This window comes from Antechinus flavipes, chromosome 4 (genome assembly GCF_016432865.1).
Source record: "Antechinus flavipes isolate AdamAnt ecotype Samford, QLD, Australia chromosome 4, AdamAnt_v2, whole genome shotgun sequence".
Classification (NCBI taxonomy): Eukaryota; Metazoa; Chordata; class Mammalia; order Dasyuromorphia; family Dasyuridae; genus Antechinus; species Antechinus flavipes.
In genome coordinates, this window is record NC_067401.1 from 112,437,432 (window position 1) to 112,457,937 (window position 20,506).

Sequence of the window (20,506 nt, forward strand, 5' to 3'; positions counted from 1 at the left end):
TCTATGATTTTTTCTTGAGAAAGAAAAATGAATTTGTGATAACATACTATAGGTCAGAATTCTGTAACTCACTCTAGGTGAATAGGTGAATGGGGGGGGGAAACACTAATAATAGCCAATATTCATTTAGAACTTTAGGGACAATCTTGGGAAGTAGGTCATATTTTTGTTACTATTATTATTATTATTTTTACCTTTCAAGATGGAGTATAAGATGAGATAAACAAGATTAAGTGACTTAGTCAAAGAGATAAGATTTAAATTTAGGTTTTTCCTGACACTTCAAGTCCTGATTTCTGGCCACTGTTCAACCCAGATGTTTGTGAGAATGCTGTAGAAAAAGGAGATAAAAGTTCTTTAAAGCTGATTGATTTGAATCCAAGACCAGTTTCTGGTTTTGTAAGACTACTTCAGATTGTTTGCTGTTTGTGATGCTGTTTAACCTACATCGGATTGCTTGCTGTCTTGAGGAGGGGGAAGAAAAGAAGGGAGGGAGAAAAATTTAATACAGGATTTTGCAGAGGTGAATGTTGAAAATTATTTTTGCATGTATTTGGAAAAAAAATACTGTTTATAAAAAAAAAAAGACTCATGGCGCTGCCACATTATACTCCTTTCTTTCGGAATTTTAAATTTTCTATTGACTATCCACTTTTATGGTTGCAGAGTTTTTAAATTAAATTTGAAAAATCTAATATATCTAGTGAAAGATTGTCATAATTTCACTTGTAACCTATCTCATGCCCTGATGATTTTGTTTTTTATAATCAAAGCTTTTTATTTTTCAAATGTGTGGACAATTCTTTTAACATTAGCCCTTGCAAAACCCTGTGTTCCAATTTCTCCCCTTTTCTCCCACGCCCTCCCCTAGATAGCAAGTAGTCCAATATATGTTAAACATGATAGAAATATATGTTAAATCCAACATATGTATACATATTTATACGATTACCTGATGAATTTTCTTAAGAGAGTCTAGGGCTTTCTTTTTCTCTAGGGTTCAGATAACATCTTTCTGCCCTAGAATTGTTCAGTCTTGGAAAATGTCAGTTATTCTCTGCAATGTAGAAAATTTGAATGGCTTCTTATCCTTTTATGTCTGGCAGAATTTAGGTATTTATTTTTTTGGAATCATGATAATATAGTAGTGCATAGGATTGGGAATGAAAATAAAAATTTGAATCTTGATTCTGCTACTAATTTTTTTGTGTGACCTTGGAAAAATAAGTTAAGTAACTTAGTTGACCTCAGTTTTACACATTTGTAAAATGAGGGAGTTGGAACTAAGGACTTGAGTTCTTTTGCAATACTAACATTCAGAGTGTATGAATGAATCCAGTTGAATACACGGGGGAATTTCTGGAGAGCTAAAATGGCTTGGCCTGGACTAGTTAAGTTTAATTCTGAAATTTTTTTGTGCCTAGAAGATAAAAGTAAAACCTAACTAAGCATTTCAACAAAGATTGGTCTTAAATCTGACTTGATAAACTAAGATTCTTTTGCCTGAGTGAAGACCTTCTGTGGGCAGTATCGTTTACATTTTGGAAACACTACCTTTATCTCTGTAAGCATTTACTAAGCATTTACTGTATGTGGTACTGTGGTAATATCTAGTGAGAGTTGAGCCCTGATTTAAAAAAAAAATTCTTAGCCTTAAATAGTGAAATGAAATTTAGATAAATAAAACTATAACAGATTGTTGTTTTTTGTTTGTCCTTCTTGAATAGGGCCATGACATCATGACTTATGACATGTAAATGAATTGGATTTAAGTGGGGGAGGACTTAAGGGCAAGTTGCCAGCCTTACTTTCGCCTCTAGAGCCCTTTGGGTTCAATAGCAAAATGTATGTTTCAGGACTACTGGAAATAGCTTTGGATGCAGTAGGAGACTTTGCCAGTCTTTAACAGGTCTCTGTTTGAGTGAGGCAATACCATTCAGTGATTAAGGATAGGTAAGAATTGAGGTAAAGAATGTTCTCTTTTACTTAGTTAAAAAACAAACAAACAAGTAAATAGCACTTCTCAGATGCTTTTATACTAATACTTTCTATGGAGTGAAGGTGAAGTTTATTTATTTTTTTATATGTAAATCCAATATAGGCATACATATTTATACACTTATTTTGCTGCACAAAAAGAATCAGATTGAAAAGAAAAAATGAGAAAGAAAATAAAATTCAAGCAAACAACAAAAGAAATGAAAATGCCAAGTTGTGATCCACACTCAGTTCCTATAGTCCTCTCTCTGGGTGTAAATGGTTCTCATCATCACAATATTATTGGAACTGGCCTGAATCGTCTTATTGTTGGAAAGTGCCACATCTATCAGAATTGATCATCGTATAATCTTGCCTTTGGAAGGTGAAGTTTTAATAAATAGATTAGTGTTATATTAGACTTAAATTTTTCTCAGATTGGGCCCTAAACATTTGTTCAGCACCTTTTACAACTTGAATAGGAAATTCTCCTCTTGAACCTCTTTAAAACACTTTCAGCTTTGCATAGTCAAATTCTTGCAAATTCTAAGACTTTGGGGGATTTGTGAAAGACTAGATTTTAGCAATTGTTTAAGAAAATATAACTACAAGGAATAACTTTCTGACTTCTATGTGAAAATTTCTACTTGGATGACACCCCCCCCCCTTTTTTTTAAACTTGAATCTGAAAGATTATGCTTTTTAATTAAGTTAATAAATTAGTTGGCATGCCTAGCTGGATTGGGCACAGTTGATTAGACAATAAGTTGGTCCCAGCATTGAATGAGAGAAGAATGAGGAACACATAGAAAATAATCATACAAGATGGAAGACAGTTTTTTTAATTTTTAATTTTTTTTGGTTGGGGCAATTAGGGTCAAGTGACTTGCCCAGGGTCATTTAGCTAGTGTTAAGTGTCTGAGGTCAAATTTGAACTCAGGTCCTCCTGACTAAAGGGCTAGTGCTCTATCCACTGTGCCACCTAGCTACCCCTAAAATGGATAGATTTTGATCTGCAACAAAAGAAAGAATACTTCCAAAGAGACCACAGGATGCTTGAAATATTGACGTGATCCTGAAATTCATTGCTTACAGTGTGGTGCTGCTTTTGAATTTGATGTTTTAGGTGGCCTGGAATTTGAGGGTTGAAGTTGAAGGGAGGAGGGAAGGAGATAACTTTTTGGTAATATAAGGTGAAACAACTTTTTTCAACCCTGAAATAGAGAAACTTAGATGCTTAACCCTACATAATCTATTGATTTTGTATACCATGTTTGTATTTTCTTTCTAGAAAAAGAATTACTAGAATGCCAATTGACAAGGAAGCAGTATATCTGTAGCCAGGATATTGGGAAGAGACTATAAGACATCTAAAAAGTTTTTATTTTAAAATTTCCTTTTGAATCACTATTCTAGCCAGTCAGCTCCTTAAATCTTGAATTTACTTATATAAAAGGAATTAGACAGCTTTAGGAGTAAGGAGCACCTGAACTTCAGATTAAGCATCTACCTATGTCCTAGGCATTATGGATTAAAAGACTAAAAAAAGCCCTAACCTAAAGTGGTTCTTGACCCTAAGGAGCTTTATAATATTTCATTGAAGGAAAACCTAATGAGATAATTAAATATAAAATTCAATGATTTGGAGGAATGGGGAGAATCCTGATAACTGAAGATGGTTGTCCGAAAAGGCCTTTTATGAAAAGATGGCACTTTAAGCTGAGTTTTTTTTTTCTTTTAAAAATTTTTTTGAATGATTTCTGTTTCTTACATCATCATGGTTATCCCCAATGTTCTTTCCCTTCCCCCTTCCTTTTCTCCTCCAGAAAACCATCCCTTATAACAAGTAGTATTATTAAGAGGAAAAAAAATCAGTACAACTCATTCATACATTGAAAAAAGTCTGAAAATGTGTACTGTGTAGCCTCTGTGATTCTCTCACTTTTACAAAGTGAAGAGTTTGGGGTAACTTCTTATATTCTTTCAAGTGTTGCTTGAGCTTCATCATTTTGCTACATTCTTTACATTGAATTTTCAGAGGGGCTAAGAATTCCTAAGAGGTAGGCTTAAGGAAAAAGCAGTCTAGTGAATTAAATGTTGAATTAGTCACAATTTTAGAAAGCAGAAGAGAAATAAAAATCCCTAGGATGTAATCTGCAAATCTGTTTTCCTGTCATTGAATGAAATAGCTTTATTAGGAAATAAGAAAGAAAGATACTTCCCAAAGAACCGCAAAAATGATGACAGATCCCTGTTTTATATTACAAAAATGACTTTATTTCATTTTGAACAATAATGCAATAATAATAGGACTAGAAATGGTTTGGTAATTTCATCAGTGCAGTTAGTTTGCAAGTGAAGAAATTCCTTCTACCAATGAAAGTTGGCATCTTCGCTGCACCATATAGTTTTCAGCAGTTATCTAGAGTACTGAAAAATTAAGGTCTTTGCCCGGGATTGTACAGATAGGTATCTGCCAGAGGTGGGACTTGAACTCAGCTCATGCTATCTTCAAGTCTCATTGTCTGGCCAGTTATTTTCTATAATATTGAATGATCATTTTTTTTTTTTTGCTTTAAGTTTATTTGTCCATTAAGTTAAATGCCAACTTTTTATAAATTTTATAACTCTCTTTCTCTTATATTTATGTATATAATAGTCTGAAAGATAATTTTCAGAATTTGATAATTTGAGCACAGTTAATGGTGAGAGAAAGCAAAAGGTAGGAGAATTGCACTTAATAACAACAAACATTCACTTTGTGTTCAGTTTATTTGGAAATTATTTTATTCCTGTTGGAAATCATTGAGATCCCAATAGCCTAGGAACTAGATGCCACTTGCTCTGTAGTAGGTAATGAGGTTGAGTTTCAGATTTAGATTAAATTCAGATTTAGTTTTAGTAGGGCCTAGCTACTCTAAGAAGGCTTTTTCTTCTGCTGACTTCCATTTCATGATTTTTTTCCTTCTTCCCATTCTCTTACTGTTTGTGTTCCCCCTCCCTCCCCATGGCAACTGGGGTTAAGTGACTTTGCCCAGGGTCACACAGCCAGGAAGTGTTAAGTATCTAAGACCAGATTTGAATTTATAGATCCTGACTTCAGGGCTGGTGCTCCATCCACTACACCAACTAGCTGCTCCTTCTTTCTATGTTCTTATTCTGGTGAAAGAATAAAGATGATTTGCTTTAAATACTAAAATTTAGGTTTCCATTTATACCCCTTGGAGAGCAGCAAAATTTACTATTTTGAATCAAATGAAATGAACTTAAGAATTCATTCTGATTCTTAAGGACTAGGTAAGCATTTGTAAAGGAATAGGTAGAAGCAAAATTGAGTTCTTTCTTTTAAATCATAGCAACATTGAGTAGCTTTTAAAGTAACTGAAACTTGGAACTGAAGGATCTTTAGAGATCATGTAGTGCAGCCGACGACTTTTTATAGACAACACTGCTGGTGTATTTTGTGGCAAAGCTGGGATGAACATCCTGCCTCTCTAGTCAATGCTTTTGGTGCTTTATTACAGCACTACTTCCATTTTATTTTTGTTGGTGTTCAGATTTGACTCTCTTGAATATTGTGTGTCAGTTTGCTTCATAGTTGAGAAAAATTTGTTCTTCCGTGCTTCTTATCTAGTTTTCTAAGGCTTTTTGGGTTACTTTGGCATTTCCTTCTTTAGATTGGTCAAAAGATTCGCTACAATGATGACCTTTATCTTCATGACTAGTTGACACAGATTTTTGGAAATGAGAAGAATTGAGAAATAATGAATGACTATACCATCAAATCATATTTGGTAGTCTGAAATAAGACTTGTGCTGAGTAAGGAAAGTACAAAATGTTGAGAAGATCCTGATTAAAAAGCATTATGAACTTTAGGGTTCTAGTGTTTTTGATAAAATTCTTTTGCTCACATTGTCTTGTCTTTCCCCATTTTAATTTCATAAGAAATAACTATTAAACTTTTATGAAAGGAAGTGGGCTGTCTCTCACTTTAGTTGACATTTTCCCCAGTGTACTCTCTTGATACTAAACCTAACCATAAGTTATTATTGAAAAATATTAGTTTGTTGAGAGTAATCAGGAAGATAAAGCAGTGATGAGAGAACCAAATTCAGTTTAATATGCAAATAGGTTTTAGTACTGGTTTAATTGGAACCTCTAGCTCAGGAATTCTTAAGCTTTTTCTACTTGTGTCCCCTTTTCGCCGAAGAAACTTTTATGTGGACTCTGGGTATATAGTTATATAAAATAGTATTCAAATCAAATATTTACTAATAATAAATCATAAATAAATTTATTTTAAAACAATTCTCTGGTATCCATATAATTTTACCATTTATTAGAGACAAAAGCAAATTTGCATACTAATTAAATCTTAGTGGAATTTTTGATATCTTTTACTGTTGCCAAATTTTTCATAGTCCTCACATTCAGTTTTAGGACAAACTGTCTAAGAAGCTTTCCTCTAGCTACTCAGGAAAACCCTTATTTGGTATGTATTTCTTACAAACTAGAGATAGTTGCATTGAGATAGTGTTTTTGAAAAGAAATTTTAGCTGAAGGAAAAATCAAATCAACCAGATTCTAATTTTCAGGGGTTCAAATTTGTTACTCAGTAATAGTCCTCTGTCCTTCTTTCTCTCCCTTAGTTTATTGTTTCTTATTTCACAAGTTTTTCAATAAACTAGTAGCTGTATGGAGAAATATGGTGTTTATATATACAAAAGTGCACTGTTATTGAAGTATCTTCTGATTTGAATTCAAGGGCATATATTTAAGCAATTTCTTGAATTTTATAATGCATTAATTAGACTTAAGGGTTTAAGGTTTAGCCTTGGTTACTAGACTTCACGGCAGGTGTGGAGATTTGTTATCTATTATGGTGCAGTTGCCATTTTTAAAGATACAAATGCTGGCTTACTTTACAAGGAAAGTTCTTTTTTTATATGTGGTTGGGTGGGGGGGGAGGAGTCAAGGGGATTGGGCCAATCACAGAGGCAAGGAATTTCTGATAGAGAAATTTCTTTTATCTTGCCTTCTGTCTTGTCTAGGGTCACATGTGTCATTTAGAGTCAGGCTTGAAAAACCAAGTCTACTTGGATTTCAACATGGGCTGCAGTCCAATTCCTCATTTTATAGATGAGGAATTTAAGGCTAAGAAGTTGTGACTTACCAAATTAGTCAGTTAATGATTTATTAAGTTCTAGGTACTCTTCTTAGTACTAGGGATATAAAGAAAGTTACAAACTGGCCCCTTGCCTCAACGAATTTGCATTCTAATGAGAGAGATAACATAAAACAACTATGAACAAACAAGATACATACAGCATAAATTGGAAGTCATCTTAGAAGGAAGGTACTATTAATTTGTGAGGAAGAACCAGGAAAGACTTATTGGAGAAGATATAATTTTAGCTAAGACTTGAAGAAAACCTGGGAAGCCAAGAGGCAAAGATAAGAAGGGAGAATATTCCAAATATGAGGAATAGCCAGTGAAAATGCAGATTTGAGAGATAGTTCAAGCAAGGAGAGTGTACAAGGAGAAGGGGAGCAAGGTCTAAAAAGATTGGAAAAAGAAGGCAGGAAGGGCTTTAAAAGATAAACAGAGGATTTTACATTTGATCTTGGACATGGTCACTTTCAATGCTTTAAGGAATATTACTCTGGTAACTTGATAGGAGGATGGATTGAGGAGAAACTTGAAGAATGGAGAGGACCCAGAAAACTCTTGTAATAGTGTAGATAGATATGGGGTTGGTGAGGATCAGCATCTGGTAGTGGCATTGTCGGGGAGAGAGCTTTTACAGGAGATAGATTGGGAAGGTAGAATTGACAGGACTTGGAAATAGATTGCTTATGGGAAGTGGGATTGAAAGTGAGGAGTTGAAGATAACACTTAGGTTTCAAGTATAGGTGAGTAGATGTGAATACTCTAAACACATACTAGGAAGTTAAGAAGATGGGAGGGTTTAAGATGAGTTCTTTTTTTTTTTTTTTAATTTTATTTAATAATTACTTTATATTGACAGAATCCATGCCAGGGTAATTTTTTTACAACATTATCCCTTGCACTCGTTTCTGTTCTGATTTTTCCCCTCTCTCCCTCCACCCCCTCCCTTAGATGGCAAGCAGTTTTATATATATTAGATATGTTTCAGTATATCCTAGATACAATATATGTTTGCAGAACCGAACAGTTCTCTTATTGCACAGGGAGAATTGGATTCAGAAGGTAAAAATAACCCGGGAAGAAAAACAAAAATGCAGATAGTTCACATTCATTTCCCAGTGTTCTTTCTTTGGGTGTAGCTGCTTCTGTCCATCATTTATCAATTGAAACTCAGTTAGGTCTCTTTGTCAAAGAAATCCACTTCCATCAAAATATGTCCTTCATACAATATCGTTGTCGAAGTGTATAATGATCTCCTGGTTCTGCTCATTTCACTTAGCATCAGTTCATGTAAGTCTCGCTAGTCCTCTCTGTATTCATCCTGCTGGTCATTTCTTACAGAACAATAATATTCCATAACATTCATATACCACAATTTACCCAGCCATTCTCCAATTGATGGGCAGATGAGTTCATTTTTGGACATCTATTTCAGAGTTCACATAGATAGTTGGACCCAAGTCCTCTGACTTTACTTTTTTCCATTGTACCAAGCTTCCTCCACCTTATTCTTAACCAGAAACTTTCACTTCACAGTATATGCCATAAATTTAGTCTTTGAGGTTTTGTTGTTTTTGTTTTTTAAGAAAAATGTTGGCTTTGCAGTTTCTTTGAAAATATGTACTGATCTTTTTGCTATTAATTGATAGGTGCTATTAATTGATAACAAGCAGACAGTTTAGTAATCTGGGATGCATTCCATCTTTGATTTCATCCCTGCTGCCATCTTTCCTGCTTATTATTGGAGGTAGCTAGATGGCACAGTTGATAGAAGACCGTGATCTGGCCCCAGATATTTAATTACTTTGTGAACCTGGGAAAGTCACTTAGCCTCTGTATACTTCGGTTTTCTCAGTTGTAAAATGAGGATAACTCTTAATAGGTTATGAGCATCAAATGTGACAATATTCCTGAAACTCTGATCACAATACTTGGCACATAGTAGGATCTATATAAATGATTATGTTCTTATTACTGGATTATGTTCTTATTACTGGATGTTCAAGGAATAATAAAATTATTGGAATCATCTTTGAAACTATGGCCTATACAAATAGCTCATAAAAAGCTCTTTAACCAAACTAGTAACATATCTCTGTATTTAAAAGAGCTAATTATTTCTCTTCTAAAAAGACCTCTCAGCTCTGATGTCTTAATAAGATTGCCGTGTATATTAAAAATAACGAATGTAAACTCTGATATAAAGGCATATTTCCTTAGTCTCATAGATATGCATAAGTAGGAGGTTATTAACATCAAAAAGCCACTGCATTTTATATCTAACCTATATTATTAGATTATTAGATTATTTTTCTTGGCCCCAGATCTTTCCCAGACTGATATGAAGTAGTTTCAAGCTACTGTGATCCAGTTTTTTGTTCTGGTTCATTCTCTTAGCTCTCCTTGTAAAGAATGAAAAATCTATTTCCTGTGCAGCATTATTATAATTGTGGAAATATGTGTAGAAGAATTACACGTTTAACATATATTGGGTTACTTACCATCTAAGGGGGGGAGTGAATGGAAGAGAGGGAAAAAATTGGGACACAAGTTTTGCAAGGGTGAATGTTGAAAGTTATTTATGCATATGTTTTGAAAATAAAAAGCTTTAATTTCAAAAAAAGAGTGAAAGATCTAGAGCTTGTATGTGCTTCATATCTCTTCTCATGTTGATGCTTTTTTTTTTCTTTGTTGCTTGAGGGGTTCTCTGAAGAGTCTTTTCTTATGTGAGTTAAAGATATGAAAGTGTCTCAGAGAGGGACCTTTAGCAGAACCTTAATTATGACCATTAAAACCAGTCCTTAGAAGGGTTTACAGACTGAGGGAATAACTAGATCTTTGTTATGAATTAATGGTAGAGGTGAAGTATAGCACTTTAAAAAGTACTGTCTTACATCTTAAAGTTGTAAAATGAGATATTGCATTGGTGTTTGATTAATCTAAGATAAAACTGACACTTTTCTCTGCCCTTTAGTGTTCTGATTCTTGTACCTAATTCCCAAGAGTATTAAAGCATTAGAGCATGTCTCTTTCTCAAATCTGACTTCTTCCACTTCAGCCTGCCTTTACTTAGCAATTGGACAAAAATTAGCCAAATAAATGATGAAATTCTTACCATAGAGTGCATTATAGATTGCTATAGGTATTGACTTTGTTAGGTATGCTGGGGGAAATTATAAGAACCATTATAGTACCCCAGTATTAGAAACACCTTTAAAAAACTTGGAGGGAGACTTCTCAGAAGCTGTCTCACTTCTAGGACATTGTGCAATATTGTTTCTCAGGTGGGATGACATATTTTTTATGTCTACTCCAAGGAAGCCCAAAAACTCAGAGAACCAGTGTATGGGTTTCTCAGACTTTATTTTTACCCTAGCATTTGAAAGAAAATGACACATATTTCCTCCACTTGCTAATTAATGTTGAAATGCAGATCCTAGTTAAAAACTTTACTGGAGCCAGGCAGTGTTTTCCTTCTTGAAATATGTTCAGCTCTTTCACTAATGTATATTTCACACACACACACACACACACACACACACACCATTATATAGTGCTTAACGGTTTGCACAGCCTTTTACATATAAGTCATTTGAGCTTTACTGCAACACTATGAGATAGCTGCTATTATTCCCGTTTTACACATGAGTATACTGAGGAGGAAGACAGGTTAAGTGACTCATACATGTTAAGTGTCCTTATGAGGATCTAAAATGAAGTTTTTCTGACTCCAAATTCTAAATCCACTGGGCCACACAGTTGAAATGAAATGGCTTTGGGAGTCTGCTGGGTAGAATGTAGGGCTAATTGGGATTTGTTTAGCACTCAACACATTGGTGCTTAGATATTTGTCAATAATATCCCACTTTTTTTCCCATCCTGATTTTTTAATATATGCATACATACACACATACACACACTTCCCCCATATATCCCTCTTCCCTCCCAAATCATCATTATCATCTTCCCCTTCTTCCTTTCTTCCCTCCCTCCCTCTTTACTTTTCTCCTCCCTTCCCTCCTTCCATCTTCCCTCCTTCTCTCCTTCCTTCCTTCCACCTTCCCTCCATCTCTCTCTCTCTCTCTCTCCTTCCTTCCTTCTTTCCTTCCTTCCTTCCTTCCTTCCTTCCTTCCTTCCTTCCTTCCTTCCTTCCTTCCTTCCTTCCTTCTTTCCTTCCTTCCTTCCTTCCTTCCTTCCTTCCTTCCTCCTTCCCTCCTTCCATCTTCCCTCCTTCTCTCCTTCCTTCCTTCCTTCCTTCCTTCCTTCCTTCCTTCCTTCCTTCCTTCCTTCCTTCCTTCCTTCCTTCCTTCCTTCCTTTCCATATATCTAAAGGATTGGTAATTGGAGGTCCTGTGTTTTTATGACCTTGTTCCAATCAACACTGTATTCCAGGATAACGTCTTTATATCTGTTCACCTATCGATAACTGAAGCTGGTTCTTGCATAGCCTGCTAAGATCAGAAAGAGACCCATTAAGCTGATAATTTATCTTGGTTTAAAAAAAAAAAAAAGTAGCAGTAGCATTTTCATTGGGAGAATAAATTAAGATCATGAAAGGAATTGACTCTTTTCCACCTTCATCTTAGACAAGTTTAGATAGGTTAATCCCAAAGGGCAGGATTGTATTTACATAGTGATCAGAAAATAGTGACCTTCGAAGCAGAAGTAGAAAATGAGTTTGCTTTAGAGTTTCTTTGGAATCAAAGGTTTCTTTTAGGAGAGAGAGCATATAATAGGGGATTTCATAAGCATTTATATAATACTTACTTCATACCAGGCATTGTGCTAAGCACTTGAAAAGTTGTCACATTTGAGCCTCATCCCCTTACAGAGCCAAAAACAGAGGTTACTTTAAATGACTTTCTCAGGGTCATACAAGTAGTATCTGAGGGTGGATTTGAATTCAGGTCTAACAAATTACAACTCTATCCACTGTGCTACCTCTTTGCCTCCTATAGGAGTCTGAGTGGCACAAGTTAAAAGGCAACGTAAACATAATGAAGGAACTATGGGCTTTGTAGAAAGATTTAATGGTGTAGGTAGTTGATTACCAAAAAACTTTCTTGATAATGTTTATAGAACGTGATTCTAGGCATTTGTTCAGTTCTGTGTAGACTAATTAGTTTAAGACTTTTAGTTGAATTTCTTTTCTTGGTGAAGAATGCATTCTACCATTTGTGGCTTAATTTTTACAAGGTTTGCAGTAAAAAAAGTTTTGCTTCTGTGGAGAGAAGACTGAATAGAATTAAAAGATTCAAGTGATTCAAGTATTGGGCCGGAAGCAAGAATAAAAAGATTATCATTAGAAGTACTCAAATTTTTATTAGTTTAGTTGGTGGGGAACAATGTGTTATTGATGACAGATTATATGGATAAGAGGGAAGACTTGTTAGAATGCAAATGGTTATGTTAGATATGTTAGTGAATGATCAACTCTGGGTGGATAAACTGAGCAAAAGAAAAAGACCTATTGCTAAAAAGTTCAGCCTAGTAAGATTCTTGAGAAATTTGAGAATTAGAGGTGTTTTTACATTGGCTTTGTGCTTTCTTATGTAAGCAGGGCAGGATAAGGAAAAATGTGTCATATGAGAAATGAAATATGCTGATATGACATATCATAGAGTCGATTGTAAGTGTATTTCCTTCCTTCCTTCCTTCCTTCCTTCCTTCCTTCCTTCCTTCCTTCCTTCCTTCCTTCCTTCCTTCACTTTCCATATATCTAAAGGATTGGTAATTGGAGGTCCTGTGTTTTTACCAAGATTGTCACATTTTAGTGAAGTGAATTATGACCTTGTTCCAATCAACACTGTATTCCAGGATAACGTCTTTTCTAATTTTCAAGTCAACAGGAGAATATATTCTGCTCTGGGGTCATAAAGAAGGTAATTAGCAAGACCTGAAATTCTGATATCCCTTTTTAGGTCATGAAATCTCCTGCCTTTGATGCTTCCAGAGCACATTGGAAGTACTACACTTACATTTAAATTTTAAATGAAATTTTAAAAGTCTAACACATAGTTTATCAGGTCTTTGTCTTTATTTATGTGTGACTACCAAGTAATTACAGAGTAATTAGTCATTTTTTTCTTTATGAGGGGACTTACTCTGTTTTCTGACAATACATGTTCATATTGACTATAAGTATGAGTTTTAGTGTATTCCCATGTCTATTGTATCTAGAAAAGTTCACAGTATTCATTTATGAAAAGAAATCCTTATTTTCTGACCTTTTGGCAAGTTGAGTCTCCTCTTGCTTTTTGAATAATAGTGGTATTATGGTGACTGGTGATATGATAGTGTTTTTGCTGTATTTTTGTTCTCACAGTTATTTTCAGTCTCGCATCAGTTTCTGTTTTGAATAATTTTATCTATATGGAGACTTTGAGGTGATTTCCCAAACTGAAGAAGCCTAATACAGTGCAAAGCCTTGGGGAAGAGTTTAGGGAAGGAGATTAAGTAGTAAGCAATAGAAGTTAGGGAAATTTTTCTCAGCTTTTTAACAAACATGAATAATTAAATTTATGTAAAATAATTCAGGATTTCAGCTCGAGGCAATAGTTTAGTCCTAGTTGACTGTAGACCTACTCTTGCTTGATGGATAAACATTGAAGATTGAAGGCATTTCTTCATAGACATTCATGTTTTTATTATTTGATAAAATGGCAGTGGTTCTAGATTTGGAAATCTTTGAGGGTTTCATTAAGTGTCATTTACTATGAGTGCTATGATCAGATTTACCACTTAAAGCTCAACATAGTGTAGACGCAAACTTTCTATTGAGGTTCAGAAATAGGAATTAAGTCCAGCTCATCTGAACTTTCTGTTTAGAACAAACTTAAGTGGTTCAGAGTTTTCTCTATTTGAAATGAATGTTGAAATTGATTATTTATTAGGTGATTTAAGAGAACAAATATGTAAAGAGGAAAGGTAGTAGCATTCTCTCTTTCCAACTTCAGTTTGTTTCTGTATTGCAAAGAATATGTTTTTAAAAAACTAAAAAGATTGGTTTTTATGTTCTTCAATAGTATCTCAAACACTTTGGTATGATTGATTTTTGTGGGAGGTACCTTACTTACCTTTTAGATTAGTTGTTTCTATGACCTTTTGAAGCCATTGTTGCCCCTTAGTCTCGTTGTATATACATCTTACGACTGTAAGAGGGATTTCAGAAGGAATTGGTGAATGAAAAAACATTTATTAAGTGTGCCAAGCACTGTGCTCAGTGCTGCTAATATATATATATATATGCATAAGTAGGCCAGTCCCTGTCTTCTATCTAGTGCTTATATTCTCATGATGGATGGAGTGAAAAACACGAATAAGCGGAAAGAATGGAATCTGTGAATAGGAAATCATATATGTGTATGAAACAGTTTTCTTTCATTGCACTTATACTTAGTTCATAGTCCACTTGTTCAGGATTGGGCACAGTAGAGATTGCTAATGTCATCATAACTATTTTGGTGGACTGGTCTGTGCATTTTATTTTTTTTTCTTCCAAAACATTGCTTAAATCACAGTGTGGAATATTTGGGATCCTAGAAGACATCAGAACTTTGATTATATGCAGTAATTTTTTCACCACGAGTTTTCTCACTGTTCTTTTGAGCTTCCATACTTCAACTGACTCATGATTTACCTGGACAGTAAAGAAACCATAGCTTATAGGAGCCTGTTGGTTTGCTGACATGATCTCTGACACAGATTATTTCCTGTGAGAACTAGATTTTGTAGTGATTATAGAGCCCAATATTAATTTCTCTGATAATAAAATGTTTGAGAAGCTTATTCATGACAAATCATGTCTCTTAATTATACCCATACATTTTATTTTAAAGGTTTTCTGAAAAGTGATTAACATTTAAATACAGTGCAACATTCAGCATACTTAAATGGCTAATGTGTGAATGTAATCTCTGGAACGGACTAGGCATCCTTTATTTACTTTAGTCTTAACATGGAATCAAGTTTGGTTGAGAAGAGTTCTCCTGGAAATGTTGATGAGTGAAGATTGAAGGCATTGGAGTGAAGAATGAAGGCATTGGGAAATAATTCCTATTTCTTCATAGACATTCATGTTTTAATTATTTGATAAAGTGGCAGCATTTCTAGATTTGGAGATCTCTGCGGGTCTCATTAAGTGCCATTTGCGATGACTGCTATCATTACATTTACAACTCAAAACTCAATGTAAATGCTAACCTTCTATTGAGGTTCAGAAATATGAATATATGATTATGCCAATGTTTAGTACTGGCTATTTCAAATAGAGTTCAGATAGAGTTTAGTTTCTTGTAGACCAGTTTCTAATATTTACTGGATGTGAATATCTTTCATGGCCAAACTTCAGTTTCATTGAATTGGGATGTTGATTATTTCCTGTGGCCAAAAGACAATTTGGGAGAAAAACGAGGAAATTTCTTAGACTGGCTGGTACAGTGTTTTCTGTAGTTAAAGACAACTGTTAAAGATAGCTGAGGCAGGGACAGCTAGATGGTACAATGGATAGAGCACCAGCCCTGAAGTAAAGAAGACTTGAGTTCAAATCTGGTCCCAGACACGTAACACTTCCTGGCTATGTGACCCTGGGATGTCACTTAATCCCAATTGCCTCAGCAAAAAAAAAAAAAAAGAGAGAGAGAGAGAGAGAGCGCTGAGTCAGCCATGTGGTACAGTGGACAGGATGGAATATGATGCCTGGAGCCAGGAAGATCTGACAATTGCTAGCTCTGTGACCTTGCACAAGTCACTTAACCTCTTTGTTTCAGTTTCTTCAACTGCAAAATGGGGATGAAAATGGCACCCACTTCTCAGAGTTGTTGGAAGTTTAAATGTGATATTTGTAAAAACACTTAGCCCCAGTTCCTGGCACATAATATGTGCTATATAAATACTAGCTATTATTATTAGCTGTGTTTCATTGAAATAACTAAGACAAATGTGGGGTGGCATATTGTCAGTATGAGCTCTAAGGAATTGTCAGTCTCACTTTAAGAAAAAACTCAACAACAAATCTTAAAACTTATGCCATGTGTAATGTGGTTGTATTCCTTTTAGTAACAATTCAGATCTAGTGTGTAGGGCACTTCAAATTGACTGAGATCTTTGCAGGGCTTTCCAACCAGGAAATTCAAATCTGCTAATTAGATATCTTAGTGTTAGCATTAAAAGGTTTAGGTTTCATCAAGTCTAACCTCTGTCTGAATCATGGATCCCTTCTGCAAGAGTCTGTCATTTAGCCCATGCTTGAAAACCCCCAGAGGCATTTCATTTCATACATTTTGTGTATTGAACTGAAATCTGTCTCCATGTAATTTGTATACATTGGTCCTAGTTCTGCCTCCTTTAGCCAAATAGAATTTATTTTGTATATAATGTAATCCTTAAGATATTTTGAAGATAATAAAGTTTATCTTCCAACTCCAGAGATATTTCTTGAGACTAAAGTTCCGGCTTGATCATCCTGTTTAATATATGGTTCTTAGGTTAATATAATTGTGTATATTACCCAGTATTATAGATACTGTCTAACAGGAACAGAGTTCAATGGGAATGTAGCCTACTTGTTCTGGAGACCATATTTTTATTATTGTAACCCAGGATCGCACCAGCTTTTCTCTTTGCCATAATATACAGTGTTGACCTTTATTACTGAAAACTTTCAGATATTTCTTATATTGGTACTTGTTCCTTTTTTTTTTTTTTAAATGGGAGGAAAGATTCAGATTTATCCCCTATTAAGTTTCATCAGTGGTTGATTTACAACTTTTTGCTACTATATATGGCACTTTCTACCAGTCTCTTTTCTGTGATTTGCCAGATAGAATTCCCAGTTTAGAGGGGAGCATTGCTAAAATTATCTTCCAAACCACTGAATTTGCTATAGGAACTATAGCTCTACCCACCCACTTTTCTTTTTTGTTTTTTAAAATAGTAAACACAAAATATCTAGAGGTGAAAAGTATTATTTCTTCCTCACCAAAGGTTTGGAACTTTTGTCCTAAAGTGTAAAGTAGAAAAATTAGGCAGAAAATAATTTCAAGACTAAATCCCTCCACAGCTCTGTCCCTGCTTCCAAAAGCTGAGTCCATTTGAGTTGGGCATGTGTAGTGAGGCATATTCTTGCTGGTTTGTAAAAAAGATGATAGGACGACGTGAACTCTGGGTATGGTCAAGAAGATGGGGCTGAATTGAGGTTTTTGTTGAGAAGAGGGGATCTGTTGTGATCACCTTGCTGAGAAAAAATACTAATGTAAAATTTCAAATCAATACACTTATACAAAGTTGGGGTAGTGCTTAGTGTCCAGAGGGAATTCACCTTCTGAACATCATTTATCCTACCTATCAATGAGCTTTCCCCTCAATTCTTGGCAACCAAAAATAAAGTTAGTAGGAGGCTAACTGGTAAGGACTTCATCATTCTCATGATTTTGGAGTCATTGGTATTGCTATACCTTTGACCTTTGGTTGTGGAAACTAAGCAGTTAAAACATCATCATTAGAAGAAAACCACTGCTCATGAATGAAGGCAAAGTTTGGCAAGATGCCAGAATAGACTGAGAAAGGGAGGGGGGTGGTGGTGCTAACTGACTTTTATACCACAAACGACTTTAAAAATTAAGAGATAATTCCTTGTCCTGAGGTTATAAACCGGCTGCAACTGGTTTTTCTCTCCCCCCCCTGCCCTTGCTAGGCATCATGGGTAAAAGTAAGCATCCCCCTGTTCCTTTTGTTTAATATAACAGTACAGCATGTGATTGGCAGGGCAGTGCCCGCTTGGAGACCGGGTTCGTTCAGGTCTCTCAAGGGGGCTGGCATGCATGGGGCTACACTAGTGCTACAGAGAGGGTTCCTTGTACAAAAGAAAAGAGGGGGGAAGGACCCCCCCCTCCAATAAACCAAACTCATCTCTTTCCTCTCCCTACTCTTTTTTTTTTTTTGTTGGTATTCCCCTTTCTTGTTTCTCAATTTTTCTGACAACTAGAGGAGTCGGCAGGAAAATATGTACCTGTAAGTACTTTCGACTGTCCGTTTATTCTTTTCTTTTCTTTTTAAAAATAAAAAGCAGAAAATGAAATCTCTAGTTAACTCACAGCCCTTTTCTTGCCATTAGTATCGAGTAATGTTGAGGTCTCTGAATGGAGATCAAGGAATTAACACTATTGCTTTTGAAAATTTTCTGGCGGACTGATTTGCTTCCTCTACAAAGCTCTTCTCTTTGGTTCAGCTCCTTGCCCCTCCCGGCCTCCCCATTCAGTGTTCTGGTGGGGGTCTCTAGTTCCCAGACTTCCTTAAGCTGAAGCTTCAAGAGAAGACTGAAACTGAGGATTTTTTTTTTTTAATATATTTCTTTTGTCTGTAGCAATGATGGGTTTTAGCTCCCCCTCATCCTCCTCCCCTTTTCTTTCTATGTCAGCTCCAACCCCTCTCCGTGAATGGAGTCAACCAGCTGACGAGGGTGAGTGCTGGCATGGTGCCAGGGGCTGCAAAAAAAAAAAAAAAAAAAAAAAAAAAAAAAAAAGCTATGTGTATGCGCGTGTGTAAGTGTATACAGAGCACAAAGGGAAAGGCCTGCAGTCTAGGAAATCACAGGCTATTATATAAGGAAGTCTGCGTCATCTCTGCTTGCTTGGGCTCTTGGTCGAGGGGGGAGGGAGTTGGTTTGGAGCATGAAAAACACTTTTTGCACCCCCTCCTTTCTGTCTCTTCTTTTAAAAAAAAAAAAAATTCCAAGTACAAGTAGTGTTGAAGATGGCTTCTCTGACTGGTTATGTTCTCAGTAGAAGTTATTGGGGGTGGGGGGCGCTTAGGAGAGGGGGAGGTACAGGCAGCATGGCTTTTGAGTCTCTTCTTCCTGTTGTGTTCTGAGGTTATATGTGCTCTGAAAAGAAGGCAGTGCCCCAAGGAGAATGCCTCCCGGATTTAACAGCTGTAATTCATTAAGGAGGCTTTTTATTATTTTAATAGCAAACTGTTTCTAATAATTTAGTATTGTCAAAGCAAGAAGGAAAAAACTCTTAAGGAGAGGCAAAATAACAGATAATAGAGCAAATAGTATCTATAGTTGTTCCCTCTTAAACCCCTCCCCCCCTTTTTGTTCTGTTGGGTATGGATATATAGAATTGCATTTTTTCTCTATGCCATCTGCTCTACAGAGTTAGATTTGTACAAAAGGAAATTCAAATAACACATGGCAGGGGAAAAAAAAATCAGAGGTTCTGAGCTTCTAGGCATTAGATCTGCTATATTTTGGGATTCTTGTTGGGCTGGTCATGCTTGTCCTTAAAACACTAAAAGCATTTTCTGTTGCACCATGGTTAAGAGTTATTTTGCATCAGCATCCTATTTCATTTGGAAATTATAATTCTACTCAATTTACCATGATGCCTTTTTTCTTCACTTCTCTTTATTTCCTAGATGGATATATGTGGAGTTTGTCGGGTGGAAATGAGAATTAAAGCGTGTTAATGAATAGAGGGGTCGTAACATTACAGTTGGCTTTATGTGAGTACTCATTTTTATTTGGATCTGATCATTCAGAGCCATAGCACTAATTTGTAAGAATTGGTTGGGAGTGGGGAAATAACTATTAATGGGAGTATACTGAAATGACTTGGATTTATATTGGGCTTCAGTATCTCACTGTCTATAGAGAAACTTGGTTGTTTTTGTTTTAGGTTTTTTGGAGTTGAATGTATCTGATTTTTACTTCCTTCAGTGTTGAAGAGGAAGTTGCTCCAAATGCCTCTCCTTGTTTTCTTTTGTTGGAGAATGCATTTTAGGTTATACTTTCTTTGAGGATTATAGAATTAGACCTGCCAGAGCTGCAGGTCTGTTCTTCCTAAACTGCCTGAACTTGTTTCCCATTCCGGTGTAGCAAAAGTCCACTCTTCCAAGTTCCCTTACAAATTAATTAAATTATTTTCCAGTCACTTAAGTTCTATACTTTAGTCTAGTAGGAAATCACTAAGCAGAAGAAAAATATGCCAATGTTAGGTAGCTGAGGTTACATTGCTTAGTATTCGAATAGAGTTGTGGTGGTACTTCTTCACTGTTAGAAGCCATAATTACCTTTTGGGTTGATAATATCCTTTTATAGTATTGCATGGAAATGCTCTCAGTGGGAGCCAGCCATTTTGTATGTGCTATGTTGAATCAAATTTTACTATTTAAATGTTGGTGTGTTTTCAGTGTAAATGGAACAGAAGAGATGCTTATTTCATCCTTCCAATTTCTTTAGTTTAACATTCATCCCCCATGCTGATTTTGTCGTAGACTAGTGGATTCAAAAGAAGTTCACTTTTAAAAACTTGATTTTGATATTTGTCCTATTCCTATTTTTAACCAGGAAGAATTTT

The 20,506-nt window shown here is 35.5% G+C and overlaps 1 protein-coding gene across 4 annotated transcripts in view; it reads left to right on the plus strand.

Moving 5' to 3' along the window:
- GATAD2B (GATA zinc finger domain containing 2B) overlaps positions 1-20,506 on the plus strand; it is a 99,049-nt gene that overhangs the window by 9,262 nt on the left and 69,281 nt on the right. Inside the window, exon 2 of one of the 4 annotated variants that reach the window (XM_051994009.1) lies at positions 19,566-19,652. The exons of 2 other annotated variants lie outside the window; for them this stretch is intronic. In XM_051994009.1, coding sequence (XP_051849969.1) covers positions 19,651-19,652 — 2 coding nt within the window. In that variant the 5' untranslated portion in view covers positions 19,566-19,650. Of the gene's footprint in view, positions 1-17,626; positions 19,653-20,506 lie in introns of those variants that run through there. One more of the 4 variants, XM_051994008.1, reaches the window with a different exon arrangement.